Below are 16,996 nucleotides of genomic sequence, written 5' to 3'. Positions count from 1 at the left end.
TGTTTGTCAGTCTGACTAGAAAATACTGTACTTTCACGCTGATACGCCACATCTGCAGGGCATGCAAAAGTATTTCAGAGGATAACTTAACTATTTGAAGTCTGCTCTGTTTTCAGTAACTGATGTTTGCCAAAGTGAATATTTTATTTCCAAGCTAACACTAAAGGTCATTTTTGCTGAGACTTGTCTCAAGTTTCTTTTGAGAGAAGTCTGCATTTCCTCCAAATGGAGGAGGCCATAACAAGAAGCACGTATTCGTGGCCAGATGAAAAAAGCAGCTTCAGCGTTTCTACTCTGGGAGGTAATCGTCTCGCTTAAGGAAGAAGTGCACAGTTTACTAGAGTGATGTTAACAAAGTCAATAAAGAGCATCTTAGGAAAATAAACCTTTGAAGGTCAGCTTCCTTTCGGATAAAGTTGATCCACACTTTATGATTGAATGTCAGGTTCTGTCCGCCCTACTGTTAATGGTAATGGGGCATATTTTCACTCTTCGGAAGTTTCTTGGAAGGGGCTATTCCTGTACAAATGATATTTGGTCTGAACTTGTTTACTCAGGTCATGTGAGTAACTGGAAAATTAATAAACTGCATCTAGCGAGATGAGTGTTTTAGTAAGGTTATTCTCTAAAAGTTCCTCTTCCCTTTCCTCTTCTTTATTTGTTAAAGTCCAGATTTCATATCAATTATTATTTTAGTCTGTAGGTATTTTGTCTTCAAAAAGTAGGGTAAAAATACAGACTTCCCTTGGTGCTTTTTAAAACTACATATGATTTTTTGTTTGTTTGTTTAAAAAAAAAAAAAAAGGGGGGGCAGCTCTAAAATGCTGTGTGTTTATCAGCTGCACAATTTTAGTAGTAGGAAGTGTCATAGTCGTTTTTTCTTAACATAATTGAGCGGAAAAACTGAGCTGAATTCTGTCTAACTCTGAGAGTGGTGGATTCAGGCTACATTTTGGTTTTGAAAACCTTTTACAGAAAGACTCCTTCCTCCATGATAACGGATTGAAAAAGTACATTTTTCTACAGGAATCTGCACACAGATGGTCATTGGCACAGTAACTTTCATGTTGGATACTGATTGCTTCCCTTCCAAAGTCCAGTCAAAAGCTTAATTTCCAAGGCAATTCTGAAGACTCATCTTTCTGAGTTACTTCATGAATGTAATATGGTTTTGATACTGTATTCTCTTTTTGCTCACTGTTGCCAATGATAGCCCTCTGCAAAACTTTTCATACACCCACTTGACCTGGAGAAGTAGTTCAGTTTTATGTCCAAGTAATTTCAGTGACTCTTACAATTCAGCTTTTTTTTTTTCCTTTTTGAAAGCAGGAGTGTATTCTGGATATTCTGCAATGGATTTTAATTTTAAATAAAATTGTCATTTTTTCACTTTTAACTACGCAATGCTGTCATTGGTGCCTTTATATTTGGGATCGTAATTACACCTGTGAAATTGACTATTGCAAATTCTTACATATGTTCCTTGTATAACTTGATAGTTTGCAGGTGAAATATGCATATGGATAGGGAAGATAAATACAGTTGCAATCAAAAAAGGGGGAGAGGGGGACTACTTGGCCAGCAGGTGTACAGAGACTGATAATGAGCTCAAAGGATTCCATGACACACAAGGACTTGGGAGTCTTTGTTTATTAAAGATTGTTACTTTATTATAAAGTACTGCAAATCACTACTAGCAATACTACTAGCAATAATACTATGATTAATAAGGCAAAGAGCTTTTATCTGATAGTTATCACTAAGGCACGAGTATTTGTGTATATATGTAACAAATACTAAGGATACAGTACTAATTAACAGTAGCAGCAATTACAAGTAGAAAAGTGATTTGAGGTAGGAAAGTCAGTACTACAGCAGCAGAGTGATATGTGCCATCAACCAGAACCCCCCGATCCCCTTCTGTAAGGCTGCTCTTCAGCCTCTCATCCCCCAACTACAAAAGGCCACAAAGCTGGTGAAGGGCCTGGAACACAAGTCCTATGAGGGAACTGGGGGTGTTTAGTCTGGAGAAGAGGAGGCTCAGGGGAGACCTTATTGCTCTCTACAGCTACCTGAAAGGAAGGTGTGGGGAGCCGGGCCTCTTCTCACAAGTAACTAGTGATAGAACTAGAGGGAATGACCTCAGGTTGCACTGGGGAGGTTCAGACTGGAAATTCTGAGATGTTCTTTCTCAAAAAGAGCAGTCAGGCATTGGGACAGGTTGCCCAGGGAGGTGGTGGAGTCACTGTCCCTGGGGGTGTTAAGGTTGGATGTGGTGCTTAGGGACATGGTTGAGTGGGTGACATTGGTGGTAGGGGGATGGCTGGACCAGATGATCTTGAACGTCTTTTCCAACCTTAAAGATTCTATGCAAAGAACAGGTCTGTCCAGGATTGCCCTGTCTCAGGTGCCAAATCTGGCACTTGCTCTTGTTGAACTTCATGTGCTTGGTCATTGCCCAGCTCTCTAGTAAAGATCTCTCTGCAAGGTGCCTCTGCCTTCAAGGGAGAAACAGCTCCTCCTAGCTCCTCCATCATCAGCAAACTCAGTGTGCATGCAAGTCCTGTGTCCAAGTCATATAAAAACACTGAATAGAACTGACCTGAGAGAAAAGAGGCCAACACCCTCCTCACTGCAGCCTCCTTTCAGGTAGTTGTAGAGTGGTGAGGTCTCCCCTCAGAAGTCCTGTCTTCCAGTCCCTTCACCAGCTTCATTGCTCTTCTCTGCATGTGCTTAAGCAGCTCAGTTTCTTGTAACATATATGTAATATATATGTATACATACATATATATGCACCCATCTATATAATGTAAATATATATAATGTATGTATAGGTGTAACAATGATGACTGGTATGAGCTATTCAGCCACATTTCAGGGATGGCCTTCAGTCCCAGGCTGTTGTTAGGTTGAAGGTAAGTTTCCAAGCTGGTGCATGTTTTCTTCTGTATTTAGCAGTCATCTCATGTTGGGATTTTTCACATTACAGTCAGGTTACCTTCATAATTCTATCAAATATTAATTAAAATTTCCAGTTTCTTTTAAGGGTTTGTTGTTGTTTTTTGATAGTATCAAACTACTGAGACGTAGCTTGAGGTGTTAAACACATTTTACGATATGCAAATCTACTTGATTTGCTTTCAGGTAGTTACTGTACATAACTTTTTTAGTATTCCTGCTGAAATATTGGGAATCTGTTGTTCAATTGATAGTTTATTTGTCTGGAAAGGAAATGGTTGCTTGCTTTGTCATCCGGACTGAGCAAGTTGTATTGGGGAATAAAAAAGTGCGGCAGCTGAGAATCTTGCAGACAACGCAGGAAATACCCTAGGTAATTCTGAAAACAGTGTTCCAGGTTTTCGTACTGCCAGTCTGTGTCATTTGGCCAAATCACACATGAGTGAAAAAAGGCAGTTTTGACTTGATAGGAACAAAATTTTTCCAATTCTTTTGCATATTTCATTTTAAGTTTCTCTAGAAGATACTTCAGAAGTTTGAGACAATCTTTCCTGTTAAATAAATAAGAGCTTATTAGGTACCTTCTATGTAGTCAGTTCTAAACATCTATTTTAGATATTTAAATACTCATTATTTATGAAAGAAAATTCCAGCACATTGCACGTACAAATACAGGCTGGGTGGAGAATGGATTGGGAGGAGGACCTGGGGTGTTGGTTGATGAGAAGCTTGACATGACTTGGCAGTGGGGCACTTGCAGCCCAGAAAGCCCATTGTATCCATGTGAACTTGGAGCACTTGCTGAAAATTAAAACTGTGCTTTGAGCTTGGATTTATACTGAAGGCAGTACCACTGCCTCCTTGTGGTACTCATTGAGTTGAAGAGGTGTAGTTCAGTTCATTGATAGGCAAGGACATAAGATGTCTGATACTACTCATAAAGCCAAAGATAAGGGGTTCTCTCGTGACTTTCTTGATTCCGTGCAGGATAAAATCAAGTAAACTACAAAGTGGTTTTGCCATAAAATAGGTTCTGTAGCTGATGCAGTTTTTTTTCTCTTAAAAGAAATGTGGGAACCAGATGTTACTAGACTGAAAAATCACATTTATTGATCCTGATCCCATTCAGCAGTTCTTTTCTCAACATCATCTAATAAATTGCCTTGCCATGAACTGTAATTTGCTTACAAAGCTCAGAAAGCTGAGTCATCAGACTTTTGAGCTAATTTTTCTAAATAGGACTGACTTTAGGAAAGATTACTTGGCAAGTCAGATCTGTTTGCTTTGAAACGCAAATTTGGAACATAAATCTGCAATGTGACTTGTTTCCATCTCTCTTTAAGTAAATGCAAGTCAGACATCCAACGAGTACCTGCAAGCTTGTACTACTCTAGAACAGTAATGCAACTATTAATGCTTAAAATTCTTATTCTTGCTCCCTGTTAAGAATAATCACTCCTAGACCGAATTCTTTAAATGTTAAACTGAAACATTACTGGGCAACATTAAGGCTCAAACTAGCTTAAAGTAAAATATTACTGTGAAATACCAACCTACAACATTTTGCTCCATCGGTTTCACAGCATGTCTTTATGCTGCCATGGTTGTTCATCATGGCCTTTTCAATATGTGAGAAAGAGAGTCGCCAGGTGTTTCCTAAAGTGGGGTACAAGATTGATACATGATTACACAGCAGTAAATATTGGTGTCAGTACCTTAAAAAAAAAAAAAAATAAAACTGACCAAATTTAAAATATCAACAATTTCTTTGCACCTAAAAAAAATAAATTTAGTATAGCAGTTACTAGAACAAGTGAACTCCTCAATTCCTCAGCCTCTCCATAGAAATAAAATAGTTACTATAGGCTGTAGTTAATTGCCTGGATGCTTTCATTATATTCTCAAGGATGTTTGGCTTCAGTTTTTAAAATTAAGCTTGATTCTGAACTTTCTGGCGTTTGTTGAACATCCTATTGGGAATAATTACACTGCTTACAGAAATGTGCTGCCTCTCAATTTCTGTTCTGCATTATTGGCTTTACTGCTTAACCATTTTGGTTTTGAGTAAACAAATCTTGATGATTGGTTTAAATTTTGTAGTGCAAGTAATCCACTTCTGAGCTTGTCTTTGGTAACTGTTTAAAAACATTTATTTTTGTTTTTCTTGTAATGTTTCTGAAAACAACAATTAATACAGCTCAGCCCCTGATTTCTAAAACACCAACAGTCATTTTTGTCTCCCTCACGTAAGTTATGCTGTTTCCCTACCTGTTTGGTTTGATTACTATTTGCATTTAATTTTCAGTGAGGAAGAGCCCAGTAAAGCAGTGGTGAGTTATTTGGCACAGTCAAGATAGGTATCCTAACTTTAAAAAAAAAAAAAAAAAAAAATACCAAGCTGCCAGAACACTTTTTGCTGAAACCATCAATTATCATAATACAATGCCAAGTTGAGATGTTTCTGCAAACTAATGTAGGCTTGGTGTAACAGTCCTCTAGGAAAAAAAAAAAAAATAATAGCAGTCATGCTGCAGCCATGTTAGATTTCAATGAGAAATAACGTATCATGCTAAAAAAGTAGAGTTTGCTTCCTGCAGAAGTGTAGAACTTCTAAGTGCCACTTACGGGGATGTTCTCTGTCTTTTTAGAAATCACCTTAATTTATTTTCCTTATAAATGAGTGGATGTTGCTGTTTCATACAGCTCTAGCACAGGGAAAATACATATGCCTGTCTTGGATTTAATAGACTGAATATAATACTGTTAGAATCTGTTGCTGTACAGTCTGCAAAGCAGTTTTGTCATTAGATTTCAGCACAGGACAAGCAGTGTCACGAATCTGATGTTTTAAAGAGGGGTTTCAAAGATGATCTGGCTACATCCAGGATAAATTAAAGGTCTGTGTACCTTGATGGCAGAATACTGAACAGAATTTGGATACCCTTTTTATGACATTTATAAGCAATCGAGTTGTAGAGAAGATATTTCTTAACTTAGGCTTATTGTATGTATTTGAAGTACCTCTTGGAACCTTTTCTTTTTTGTTTTGCTTGGCTACTAAATAAATCGGTTTATTTCTGAGCTCTCTCCTGACTTTTCTTCCTAGCCACCGTTCAATGTTGAGGCCATCCTGAGTGCTGGGAGGCCAGCTCTGCTGAACTTCCAAAGCCAAGATGATGTCCACTGATATTTCTGCTGACGAGTTTTTGATCAGTAGAGTTATTGCAGGACTTCCAGCCTTTTTCCTTTTCACAGTTACTTCCACATCTAGTAACAAAAAAAAAAAAATCGTGTTAGAAGAAGCATTTTTTGAAGATAAGGTGTTTACTGAACAGGAATTTATAATCAGTCAAAAGTCTCAGGTGCTTTATCCTGTAGGATTTGTGAAATGCATATGGATTTTTAAAACATTAAGGAGGCCAGTTGAGGCCTCCATCTACAAAATAAGGAAAACTTGAACTGATTAAACTTTTTTTTTTTTTTAAGAATTTTGATTCTATTTGAGATGTTTTCTGTAGATATAATTATGCTTTCTAATGAACTGTTTCACTACAGAAAACATTTAGACCAAAGTGATTTGGCCATGACATAGCAGAAGGCTTTTGAGAAAAAGAGCACCCTGAAAGGGGACAGGGACACATCTTGTAGACAGATGTGAAGTAATACTACCTAATGAGATAGTTAAATTCATTTTGCTACCAGTTCAGCAAATAGTCCTTTGTGTAGGGCAGAGAGGTTCAAAATGCATAGGTTTTGTAGGCAGTGCTATACATGAGACAGGAGACCTTAAGATAAAACTGCATTTTTCGCATTGCTGTGGAGAACTTGTTCGCTCAGTACTTACCTTTAATGTTTTTTACTTCTTCTTTAATAATTTTTCTTAGTGCTGTAAGCATTTTATCGGCTGATAATTTTCCATCTTCATCTAAAAACCTGTTCAAATACTTTTCCTTTGGGTTTCTTTTGAACGTTAGATAATAATAGGCTCCAGTGTCATCACACTCATCTAGCTGAATCCTCGTGAGAGGCATTACAAGCATGATATCAAACTCGTTTGGCTCAGATATCTGCAAAGTACAAGAGCACCGCGTTAAAAGTGCGACTTCGGCTTTATTCTCTTCAGGCTGAGGTTTTACATGGGAAGGCCTTCGCGTGTTTGCCACGTCTGGCATGAAACAGGAGCTTATTTCTGGCGGGTTCCTGCTACAGGATCGCTGTGGAGAACAGCGCTGTCCTGATGTTACTCCCTCTTTCAACTCCCTGACTTTTTAGGAGACTTTTGGGGTTCCTACACTGCTCTTAGTGCCAGGTGAGCGCTCAGCGGTCTCCCTTTTGCCCTCAGGGACCAGCTACGAGGAAACACATCACGCATCGCTTTGCCAGGCCCGGAGCTTTAGGCACCGTCCCCGGGGGCTGAGAGGGGCCGTCCCGCACCCACCTTGACGCGCTCGTAGTAGCTGCCGGCTCCCAGCCTGCTGATGGTGCCGAAGCCGCCGTCCTTGCCGCGGATGGCCTGGATGAGGTGCGACACCACCTGGTTCACCAGCCCCGACGCCTCGGACACGTCCCTCCGGCCCAGGCTGAGCTGCGACAGCACCGCCCGCAGCCTCAGCTGGGGCACCGCCACCGCCGCTTCCCCGCCCGTCTCCGCGGAGCCCCCCGGCCGCCTCCCTCCGCCCGGGGCTGCCCTGGCGGGGCGGCCGCGCCCGCTGCCCGCGGGGCCGCCCTCCCTCGGCTCGCCGCCGCCGGAGGAGCCGCGCCCGGCGCTCCCCCTGCGCCGCACCGCCCGCTGCCGCCGCTCCCCGGGGCCCTCCATGAGCCACTCCGCGGGTTCCTCTTCACGGCGGCGCCGGGGAAACGAAAGTCCCGCCGGGCGGAGGGGCTGGCACCGGAGCCGGGGCCGGGCCGAGCAGCGGCACCGCCCTCCCGGAGCAGCCGGCGGGCGGGCGGCCGCTGAGGGGCGCCCGGGCGCCGCGGGACGTGGCGGCTCCTTCGGGCGCCGCTTCCCGTTCCGGGGCCGTGCTGGGTGCCGGGTGCCGGGGGAGCCATGCTGTGCCGCGGGCCCTGGCGCCGCCTGGCGCTGCCAGCACCCAGCCCCGGTCCCCGGCGGGCGGGCAGCGGGGCGGCGCCGGGCTACGAGGTGCTGGTGATCGGCGGCGGCCACGCCGGGACCGAGGCGGCGGCGGCGGCTGCTCGCGGCGGGGCCCGCACGCTGCTGCTCACGCACAGCATCGGCACCATCGGTACCGGCAGCGGGGCTGGGATGGGGGCGGCTCGGGGCGTCCTGCGCCGCCCCCATCCCGGTGCTGACGGCTCTGTGTCCCCCTGTGCCCCCCGCAGGCCAGCTGTCCTGCAACCCCTCCTTCGGCGGCATCGGCAAGGGGCACCTGGTGCGGGAGGTGGACGCCCTGGACGGGCTGTGCGGGCGGGTGTGCGACCTGGCCGGCGTGCACTACAAGGTGCTGAACCGCTGCAAGGGGCCGGCCGTCTGGGGGCTGAGGGCGCAGGTGGACCGCGGCCTCTACCGGGACAACATGCGGGTGAGAGGGGGACGGGGGGTGAGGGGGGTGGCAGGGCTGCGGCAGGCCGGGGGGTGCTGAGTCTGTGCCCTGGTGAGGAGATCGTAGGGACAATAACGTTGGAAAGGACCTCCGAGATCATCTGCTCCAACCATCCCCTACCACCAAGGTCACCCACTAACCCACGTCCCTAAGCACCACATCCAACCTTTCCTTGACACCCCCAGGGACGGTGACTCCACCACCTCCCTGGGCAACCCGTCCCAGTGCCTGACTGCACCTTCTGAGCAGAAATGTCTCCTCATGTCCAACCTGAGCCTCCCCTGGTGCAACTTGAGGCCATTCCCTCTAGCTCAGAATAACAGAAAGCAGTGCCAAACAAACGTTAAGGAAGCTTGCGCTGTTCAACAATCTCATAAGGGTCTCAGTTGTTCTGCAGCCTGTGAGGATATTTGAAAGCTTAAGCACGTGGAGGAAGGAGAAACATTGATCTGAGGACTGCAAAAAGCTGCAAAGGAATCGTAGTTCCTTAGCTCATAAACAAAATAAGATGTTATTGAGACACATTAAGTACCCTCAAATACATACTTTTTTTTTTTCCTTTTTGGAAACTTAAATCTAAAATATATTTTGCTTTATATCATGTAACATTTATATTTGAAAAGTGAAATGCAGCTGGTGGTAATATGGCATTTTGCAGAGCTGGACGTTGTCTGCAAGAACCCAGTCTGAGGGGGCTCTGCGGAAACAGGGCAGCGCTGCCTTGTGTGCTTACAAGCCCTGTGTGGTCGGGTCAGATGCCCCACAGAGCAGCGGGTAGGATGATCAGCTGGACTCGATGTGTGTGCCACCAGCTCCTGCTTCCGTCCCGTAGCACCCACCATATTAACACCTGGGACCTGAACCCAGCTGCTGGGGTGGAACAAGAGCCCTGGTGTAGAGGGGTCCCAAGGCGACTGTTTCAGGATAGATCAGCAACCTGGTAGGATACCTGTATACTGCGTTAAAACAGCAGGATTGGTGTTGCAGAGTATTTTGAGAGAAAATCAAGAACGATGACTAGTTTTAAAATGTGGGCTTGTTTCTTGGAATTTTCTCTGTGTATTTTTGTGCTGGAGTATTAGAATATATTCGTCAAAGCTGCAGTATTAGGGTGAATTATAGAAGATGATACTTTTTGTTTTTGACATCTTCCTGTCAAAACTAGATACCTTTCAGGTTGGTGCTTTAATACAGTATAGATCATTGGGGCTCAGTGTAGTCTTATCATTTCTCTAACATTTTATATATATTTCAGAGTTCATAAACAAATAGTTTCTCTTGAACTTAAACTCTGTGAATGGAAAGTTCAAATTAATAAATCAGGAACTGGTACAGTAGTTGAATGGCTGTCAAGTGGCCTGGTAAGAGTGGAAAGGGAAAGAAGCTGACGTAATTTGTTAATTGGCAAGGTGTGGGACTGCTGAAATGTCTCAGAACTTCACAGATGTTTGCAGTAACTCCTTTCATGACAGAAAGAAATCCTTAACACACCACTGTTGACAGTTCATGAGGCATCTGTGGAAGATCTTCTCTTGACAGAACCAGAACCAGACCATCCTGGGAAGTGCCGAGTCAGAGGAGTCGTTCTGGGTATGTACAACCCTCAGTTACTTTACACTAAGAGCAGCCTGCAGGGTAAACACTTCTGATTCAGCAGTGAGAAAGCTGAATTAGCCAATAGGCAAATTACACCCAATTAGGCTGGGTGTAAACTAAGCCTAAGTAAGTACCTCTAGCACAACGAAAAACATGATTGGTTGGATATTGAGAATTCAGATATGTTTAATCTCCTCCAGACTCGTGATTTTGAATTCCATGCGGCATTATGAAATTTTAATTGGCAAACAGAGTATGCTGCAGACGATGTTTCTGGGCAGTAGTGCCCTGTTACTAGCAGTCTCATGGTTTGTTACCACTCACTGGTCTACTAAGTGGGCTTTCCAAAATAAAGGCCTGGACAGGAGTTTTTCCCAGGAGTGAGATTTCTGTATTTGGGTAACACACTTAGGGGAATAATAAAAATATAGGAGTAACTGTACATGCTGCTTATGATAGTTATTGTTATTAATGCTATTGAAATACTGTTTTTGTCAAATAATAAAATCTGCATAAGCCCTTGGTGGACAGTTAGCCTAGTTCTAGACCAGCATACCAGGGCTTCATTGATAGTAAAATAAACGCACCTCTGAAAACTTGCCGTTTCAGGGGATGGGAGCACAGTGCACGCGGGGAGTGTCATCCTGACCACGGGCACGTTTCTGCGGGGCATGATCCACGTTGGGCTGGAGAAGCATCCAGCTGGGCGCCTAGGGGATCAGCCGTCCGTCGGGCTGGCGCAGACGCTGGAGAGGCTGGGGTTCGCCATGGGCAGGCTGAAGACTGGGACGCCGCCGCGGCTGGCCAAGGACACGATTGACTTCAGTGGCCTGGAGGAACGTACAGCCGACAACCCCCCTGTGCCGTTCAGCTTCCTCAGCAAGGCTGTGTGGATCAAGGTAGCACAAGTGAAATGCACGTGTAGCCGGGGAGTGACTCGGGGTGGTTCGGGGAATGTCACGCTGAGAATCCCCCAGGGAGCTGATGTAAGGGATTTTCATGGCCAGGAAAGTGAGCTGGGCAGTATTCTCCATGCTAGAAGTGTTAAGTTTCTGAGGTTTTCCACACAAAGGAAGAAATTGCTTGCTCGCTTCTCAAAGCAAGCAATTTTTCCTCTTGCTGCCCAACCTGGAGACCACTTCCTTTATCTTTACGGTGAGAATTGCATAAAATAGGGTGTTGTTAGCAGTGTTCTTTCTGTGCTGGGTAAACGTGTGATGTACAAAATACAGCTGGTATTAGACCAGTATTGGGGAGATTTATATATTGTTTGCTACCAAAGTACTAGAGTAACAGATTAAAATATTGAAAATAGAGATCATTGGTAGCGTTGGCTGGGAGAAAGAAAGGATGGAGTTAGCCACAGAACTTAAGAGGTGGCACGTTAACAGTAAATTAAAGAAGAAACTCAGTTTTCCAAAGAAAACTGTGCAAAATGGATGGCATTATTACGTAGTGTGGCTAAACAGCAACAAATTAAGTATAAGGAGTTAATTTGTCCCAAAGCATACAGGAATTGACCTACTATAATTGAGGGGTTGAGGATGTCGTATCACTTGAAGTCCTAGGTATTTGTGGGATAGGTTTTAAGGAGTTAAAACGCAACATTTATTACAGTTTTGAATGTTAGTCTATCAACTTTTTTTTCCAGAAAAAAAGCAGTGAAATATTTTATATAGCGTTTTTCTTTCCAAATTTTGAATTTTCCATTTTAACTGCAGGACTTTGAGAGGTTTCTTTAGTCTCCGGCAAACTTTTTAATTGGATGGTAGCTAAGACTCAGCACTTGCTCCTCTTCAGAGCTCTTCAGAGCTTTGAGTTGCTGTGGTTAATGTGAATGCTGTGAGAGAACCTGTTGCTTTAATATGAGTATCCATCCTGTAATTAATGGAGTGTATAGGATAGAACTCAGATTCTGGACTCCCAGGTTGTGTTCTTGGTCTGCTTTTGGGCATACTGCTCAAGGTCTTTGATTACTCTCATTCTGTATGTGCAGTAGGTAGAACAGCACTACCCAACTCTACAGGAACTGAGAGCAAGCTGTCCAAGCTTGGAGGTCCTCAGAACAGAGCTGTTCAGTAGGAACGCAGGGTACTGTGACTGGATTACCTTAAAGTGAGCTTTGGCCTCTTTCAGCCAGAAGATCAGCTCCCGTGCTACCTGACTTACACGAACCTGAAAGCTCAGCAAATTGTTCAAGATAACCTCCACCTGAACAACCATGTGAGGGAAACAACAAAGGGTCCCCGGTAAGTACGTGGCGCCATACGAGGCTCTCAGTGGTGGGAGCTGAAACTGCGCATCTGCCTTGTTTTGCTTCTGGAAAATTGCCTTTTCTCCAGATCAGATGATGCTTATGGCTATTTCTTGTCACAGATACTGTCCCTCTTTGGAAGCAAAGGTTCTGCGCTTCCCAAACCGTGAGCATCAGGTGTGGCTGGAGCCTGAAGGCTTGGACTCCAACGTCATTTACCCCCAAGGCCTCTCAATGACGCTGCCGCCTGAGCTCCAGGAGCAGGTGATCAATTCTATCCGAGGCTTGGAAAAAGCCAAGATGGTACAGCCAGGTGAGGGGAGCAGATAGTTGTCAGTCTGTGTTTTCTATTGGTTACCAGCTAATAAAAAACAGATTTTGTTTAGGGTGTAGCAAACCAAGGTAAATATGAAACAAAATTAGAATTTACTCTTGGATGCAGAGATTTTTCCTTGGTTGTTTTTAGATTGTAAATAAAAGTTGGTAAACTAAGTCATTCTGCCCCACTGCTTGCTGTTGTTGATAAAATAGGGACCTTCAAAATCCCTCACTTAAGATCTTTTCCTTTGGCCTAGGCTATGGGGTGCAGTATGATTACTTAGATCCCCGTCAGCTGACTGCTTCTCTCGAGTCCCGTCTTGTTCAGCGGCTCTTCTTTGCGGGCCAGATAAATGGCACGACAGGCTACGAAGAAGCTGCAGCTCAGGTAGGTGAACCTGATGGTGTGGACTCCGTGCTCAGGAAGGGGTATTGTCTTGGCGTTTGTCCTTGCTATGCAGTCATGGCAGATCCATCTTGTTTAATGAGTTGTTCTTATTGTTGCTCGCCCTGATTCCGTGGAGACCATGCAGTGGGTATAATTGAAAATGTGGGAGGAAATGTCTCTAGGAGTGTCAGCAGCAGCCAAGAAGCTCTTTAGACAGTTGTAGTATCACAGGGGAGATACTGCCTGGGTTACTAGCCCTAATTATTCCTTTTTCCAAGGTGCAGCAGGATGCATGAGTCTTTAGATGCAGACATGCTGATATTCTAACCATAAAGTAAATGTCAATGTTTTTGTTTTGCTTTCTGTCCGTCCAGGGTGTGATTGCTGGCATCAACGCGTGCCTCCGGGTTCATGGCAAGCCCCCTTTCATTGTCAGTCGCACAGAGGGCTACATTGGTGTCCTGATCGACGACCTTACCACGCTGGGCACCACCGAGCCCTACCGCATGTTCACCAGCCGCGTGGAGTTCCGCATGTCCCTCAGGCCGGACAACGCCGACGCCAGGCTCACCCTCAGAGGTATTTTCGTAGGGTGGCTCTTGCAGTCAGCGGCACTGCCCGGTTGTAGACCTCTGTCCCACGTGTCGCCTGTCTCTGCAGGTTTCGAGGAGGCCGGGTGTGTGTCACAGCAGCGATACGAACAGGCGGTTAAGATGAAGGCTGCTTTAGAGGATGGAATTGCAACGCTGAAATCCCTTCAGTTCAGTATATCCAAATGGTCCCAGCTGATACCAGAAGTTCACCTGAGTAGCAATCGAAGGTCACCTATGAGGTAACGGGTTCAGCTGAAGCCTTCTTGCGTGACCTACTCTTGTAGGTCAGCCTTCCCGAAGCTGTCAGTACCCCAAGATTCCAGCTTTATCACCTTCGGGGGGCTCACACCTGATCTTTGCCTATAGAAGAAGCGTGATATTGGGTTTCTACTGTGCCACAACTCCTGGCACTGAGTTAGGCTCCCAAAGAGAGTACTCTGCTGGCCCAGTCAGTGCTTGCTCTCTGTATTGAAAGTGTCACCAAATGGTGACAGTTCTGCAGTGGGTTGCTGCTTTGCTGAAAGCAGTGCTTTGCTCAAAAGCAGTGTAAATTTTATGCTAGTGTTAGTTGGTGGCTGTTCTTCAACACAAGGGCCCTTGCTTACCTTACCCATCTTATATCTTACCTTACCTGTTCTGTTTTAAACCAGTGACTAAGATGTCACTGACTCGATCTGTTTGAAAGGCTCTCCTGAATGCCCTTACTTGTTTTTTTCTATCTTGCTGTTCATATTTCCTAAAAAGATGATGGGGATCTAAAAATCATACTGCACCCTATAGCCTATGACATACAAAAAGATCTTAAGTGAGGGATTTTGAATATCCCTGTTTATCAACAATTAATGCGGCAGAATGACTTCGATTGTAAATAAAAGCTGATAACCTAAAAACAACCAAGGAGAGCTGAACTGCTCATCTGTCTATTGAGAGGAGGCAGTAGGGAGGTGAGCTGTGCTCTGCAGTTGTTCTGGTCTATGCTGCTACAGGCCTCACCTTGAAGAGTTTGAGTTGGGAATGATGCAAGTAACAGCGCTTCCTACCATAAAAAATCTACTCTTGTTCTCCACAGTGCCTTTGACATGCTTCAATATCCAGAGGCCAACATGGAGATTCTGGCAAGGGCTATCCCTGAACCCCTGGGAAAGTTTGCTGAGTGGAGAGAACTGTCAGAGAGATTGAAAATAGAAGGTAAAGTACAAGGGTTATGATATCCTAGCGGGATCTGTGTGGGGTTTTTTAGTAACAGGAGAGCAAGCCACTTCATTGCTGTGTGTTTCATGTTGCTGTTTAGAGAAGTGAAGCACTCCTGTCAGGGCATGCATGTATTACCATAGGCTACAGTCGTGTCTGAGTGCCTGTGTTGCACTTTGTGGGGTGACATCAATTAGTTGTGTTCACTCATGGGTTTTTCCTCTTTACTGCTCCATCAGATAGACCTCCTGGAAGGAGGATAGACATCCTCTCCTGGAAGAAGAGGAAAAGCTAATCTGTGTATCTTAATTCCTCTACCAAACTAAAAAGTATGATTTCTTCCAAAGTAGTGATATGAATTAGGCACCGTAATCTGTGAGGCTAGAAGCTTCCTCAGTGCTTTTGATCATCTTGATGGAGTTGTTCTTTCAGCTTCCAGGAATTTCTGGAATTGACTTCTGTCATATGAATGTCTATATCTTGTCCTCTTGTTTCCCTGATTGTCTGTCACAGCTGCTTATGAGTGGTGTGTAGTCAACCAACAGCAGGAAATAGAAGAAGTGCGTCGGGATGAAGCCCTCCAGCTGCCAGAGGACCTAGATTACTTTGCTATTGATGCATCACTGTCAACAGAGGTGCGGGAGAAACTGAGCTCTAACCGTCCCCAGACGGTAAGTCACTGGGCTACAGCAAAGCTGAACAGCAACAAAATAAAGCCCTTCTGTGTCTTCCCAAGGGACATGGGTGTGCGAGGAGAATCAGGGAAGGGAACACCCACAGGTTTTGATCTCATTTCTGTCTGCCTTCAGAGCCTAGGTTTGTTTTAGGTTAACTTGTTTCTGTTTCTACGTGCAGATTGGTGCAGTCAGCCGCATCCCTGGAATTACCCCAGCTGCTATTGTTAACCTGCTAAGATTTGTGAAAAACAAGCACCAGAAGGCAGAGAAGCTAAAAGCTTTCCCTCAGACTGGTAAGTGTTTACCAGGGAAAATGTACTTGGAGAAAGCAGCTTCCCAACAACAGATTTCAGCAGAGCTTTCTGAAGAGGAGCTGGAGAGTACTTTTGTTAAAACACCTGTGTGAGAAGCATTCGCCTCCTGCTAGAGTATGTGGCAAGATCAGCTGTGCTCACCTTAGCAGCGTCACAGATAAAAGTGATGTTGGTTGGAGCCAACAGGATGCAGGAATTGCCTTTAAAGCTCTGTTTCTGTAGATGTCAGATCATCAGAACCAGTTGTTGGTTCTGATCTTGGAAACAACTGCGTTTTGCTCTTTTGAAACGAGTGAGAAATGTTACCAAGCGTGAACCCATATCAGCACAAGAGGATTTGAACTGGAAAGTGCTCCACTGACTCTGGTACTGGTGCTTAGAGCTGTGCAGTGGCTACTGCCTGATGGCTTAGTGTGATGTTAGCCAACAGGAAACTCCTGGCTAGGAACATGTGCGCCATACAAATAGTAGAATCTGTGTAGGAGGCCAACTGAATGTAAACACTGTATCATGTTTTTTTTTCTTATTCTCTTTTAAAATAAATAAAGCTTGTCTTGAAACTTGCTGAAGAGCTTGGTTGTTGCTTAGCAAACTAGAAATGGTCTCTGAGGTTGCAGTTATTTCATTACAGCCCTGGCAATTCATCAGGTCCCAGTTCACACACAGATAAAGTACAGAGGTGGTGCTAGATTCGCTGCAGAGCTGGGGAAGGCTGAGAGTGCCTCAGCCAGGGTGCTGAGCAAGGCGGGGGGCTCATTGTGAACCCATGCCAGGAGCCCCAGCTCCAGGCAGCGTCCTGACAGCCTCCTGTGCTGGAGGCCAAAACAGCGAGGGGCTCTGCAGCTCGGGGAAGCAGGACCAGTGTTTTTTTATCAGCACCGGCCCTGCAGCTGGCAGTAACAGAATTTGCATCTGAACAAGATCAGTGGGTTTGTCACGTGCCATCAGGAAATACTGAGTTCAGGCTGTTGCTCTGCACCTACTGAATCCTTGCCTGATTTAGCAGCAGGCTCTCTGATGCTAGTAGTCATTTTTGCTTAAAATAAACTTAACACTCTACTTCTATTCAAACACACCTTTTTTTTTAAATCCTCAGCGTTCTCTGAATTGAATGGGCAAGCAGGCTTGGGAGCAAGTTCTGTGGGA

General features: G+C 44.8%; 2 protein-coding genes across 2 annotated transcripts; one reads left to right on the top strand and one right to left on the bottom strand.

Moving 5' to 3' along the window:
* Window positions 1–1,644: 1,644 nt before the first annotated feature.
* On the bottom strand, window positions 1,645–7,798 carry CGAS (cyclic GMP-AMP synthase). Its single transcript, XM_084284354.1, has 5 exons — window positions 7,397–7,798; window positions 6,803–7,025; window positions 5,980–6,225; window positions 4,512–4,614; window positions 1,645–3,509 (listed from the first exon to the last, which is right to left on the bottom strand). Exons 1-5 carry the CDS (start codon window positions 7,772–7,774, stop codon window positions 3,167–3,169), a joined length of 1,293 nt encoding a protein of 430 aa, XP_084140480.1. The 5' UTR covers window positions 7,775–7,798; the 3' UTR covers window positions 1,645–3,166.
* Window positions 7,799–7,953: 155 nt separating this feature from the next.
* Window positions 7,954–16,419, top strand: MTO1 (mitochondrial tRNA translation optimization 1). Its single transcript, XM_084284107.1, has 12 exons — window positions 7,954–8,201; window positions 8,299–8,498; window positions 9,992–10,109; window positions 10,725–11,014; window positions 12,252–12,364; window positions 12,492–12,682; window positions 12,945–13,075; window positions 13,450–13,654; window positions 13,736–13,907; window positions 14,738–14,856; window positions 15,373–15,530; window positions 15,715–16,419. Exons 1-12 carry the CDS (start codon window positions 8,006–8,008, stop codon window positions 15,940–15,942), a joined length of 2,121 nt encoding a protein of 706 aa, XP_084140233.1. The 5' UTR covers window positions 7,954–8,005; the 3' UTR covers window positions 15,943–16,419.
* The last annotated feature ends 577 nt before the right edge of the window (window positions 16,420–16,996 follow it).

Source organism: Netta rufina, assembly GCF_964035555.1.
Source record: "Netta rufina genome assembly, chromosome: 3".
NCBI classification, from domain to species: Eukaryota; Metazoa; Chordata; class Aves; order Anseriformes; family Anatidae; genus Netta; species Netta rufina.
Note: the sequence above shows the minus strand (reverse complement) of the source record. Positions and strands in the feature narration are given on the sequence as shown.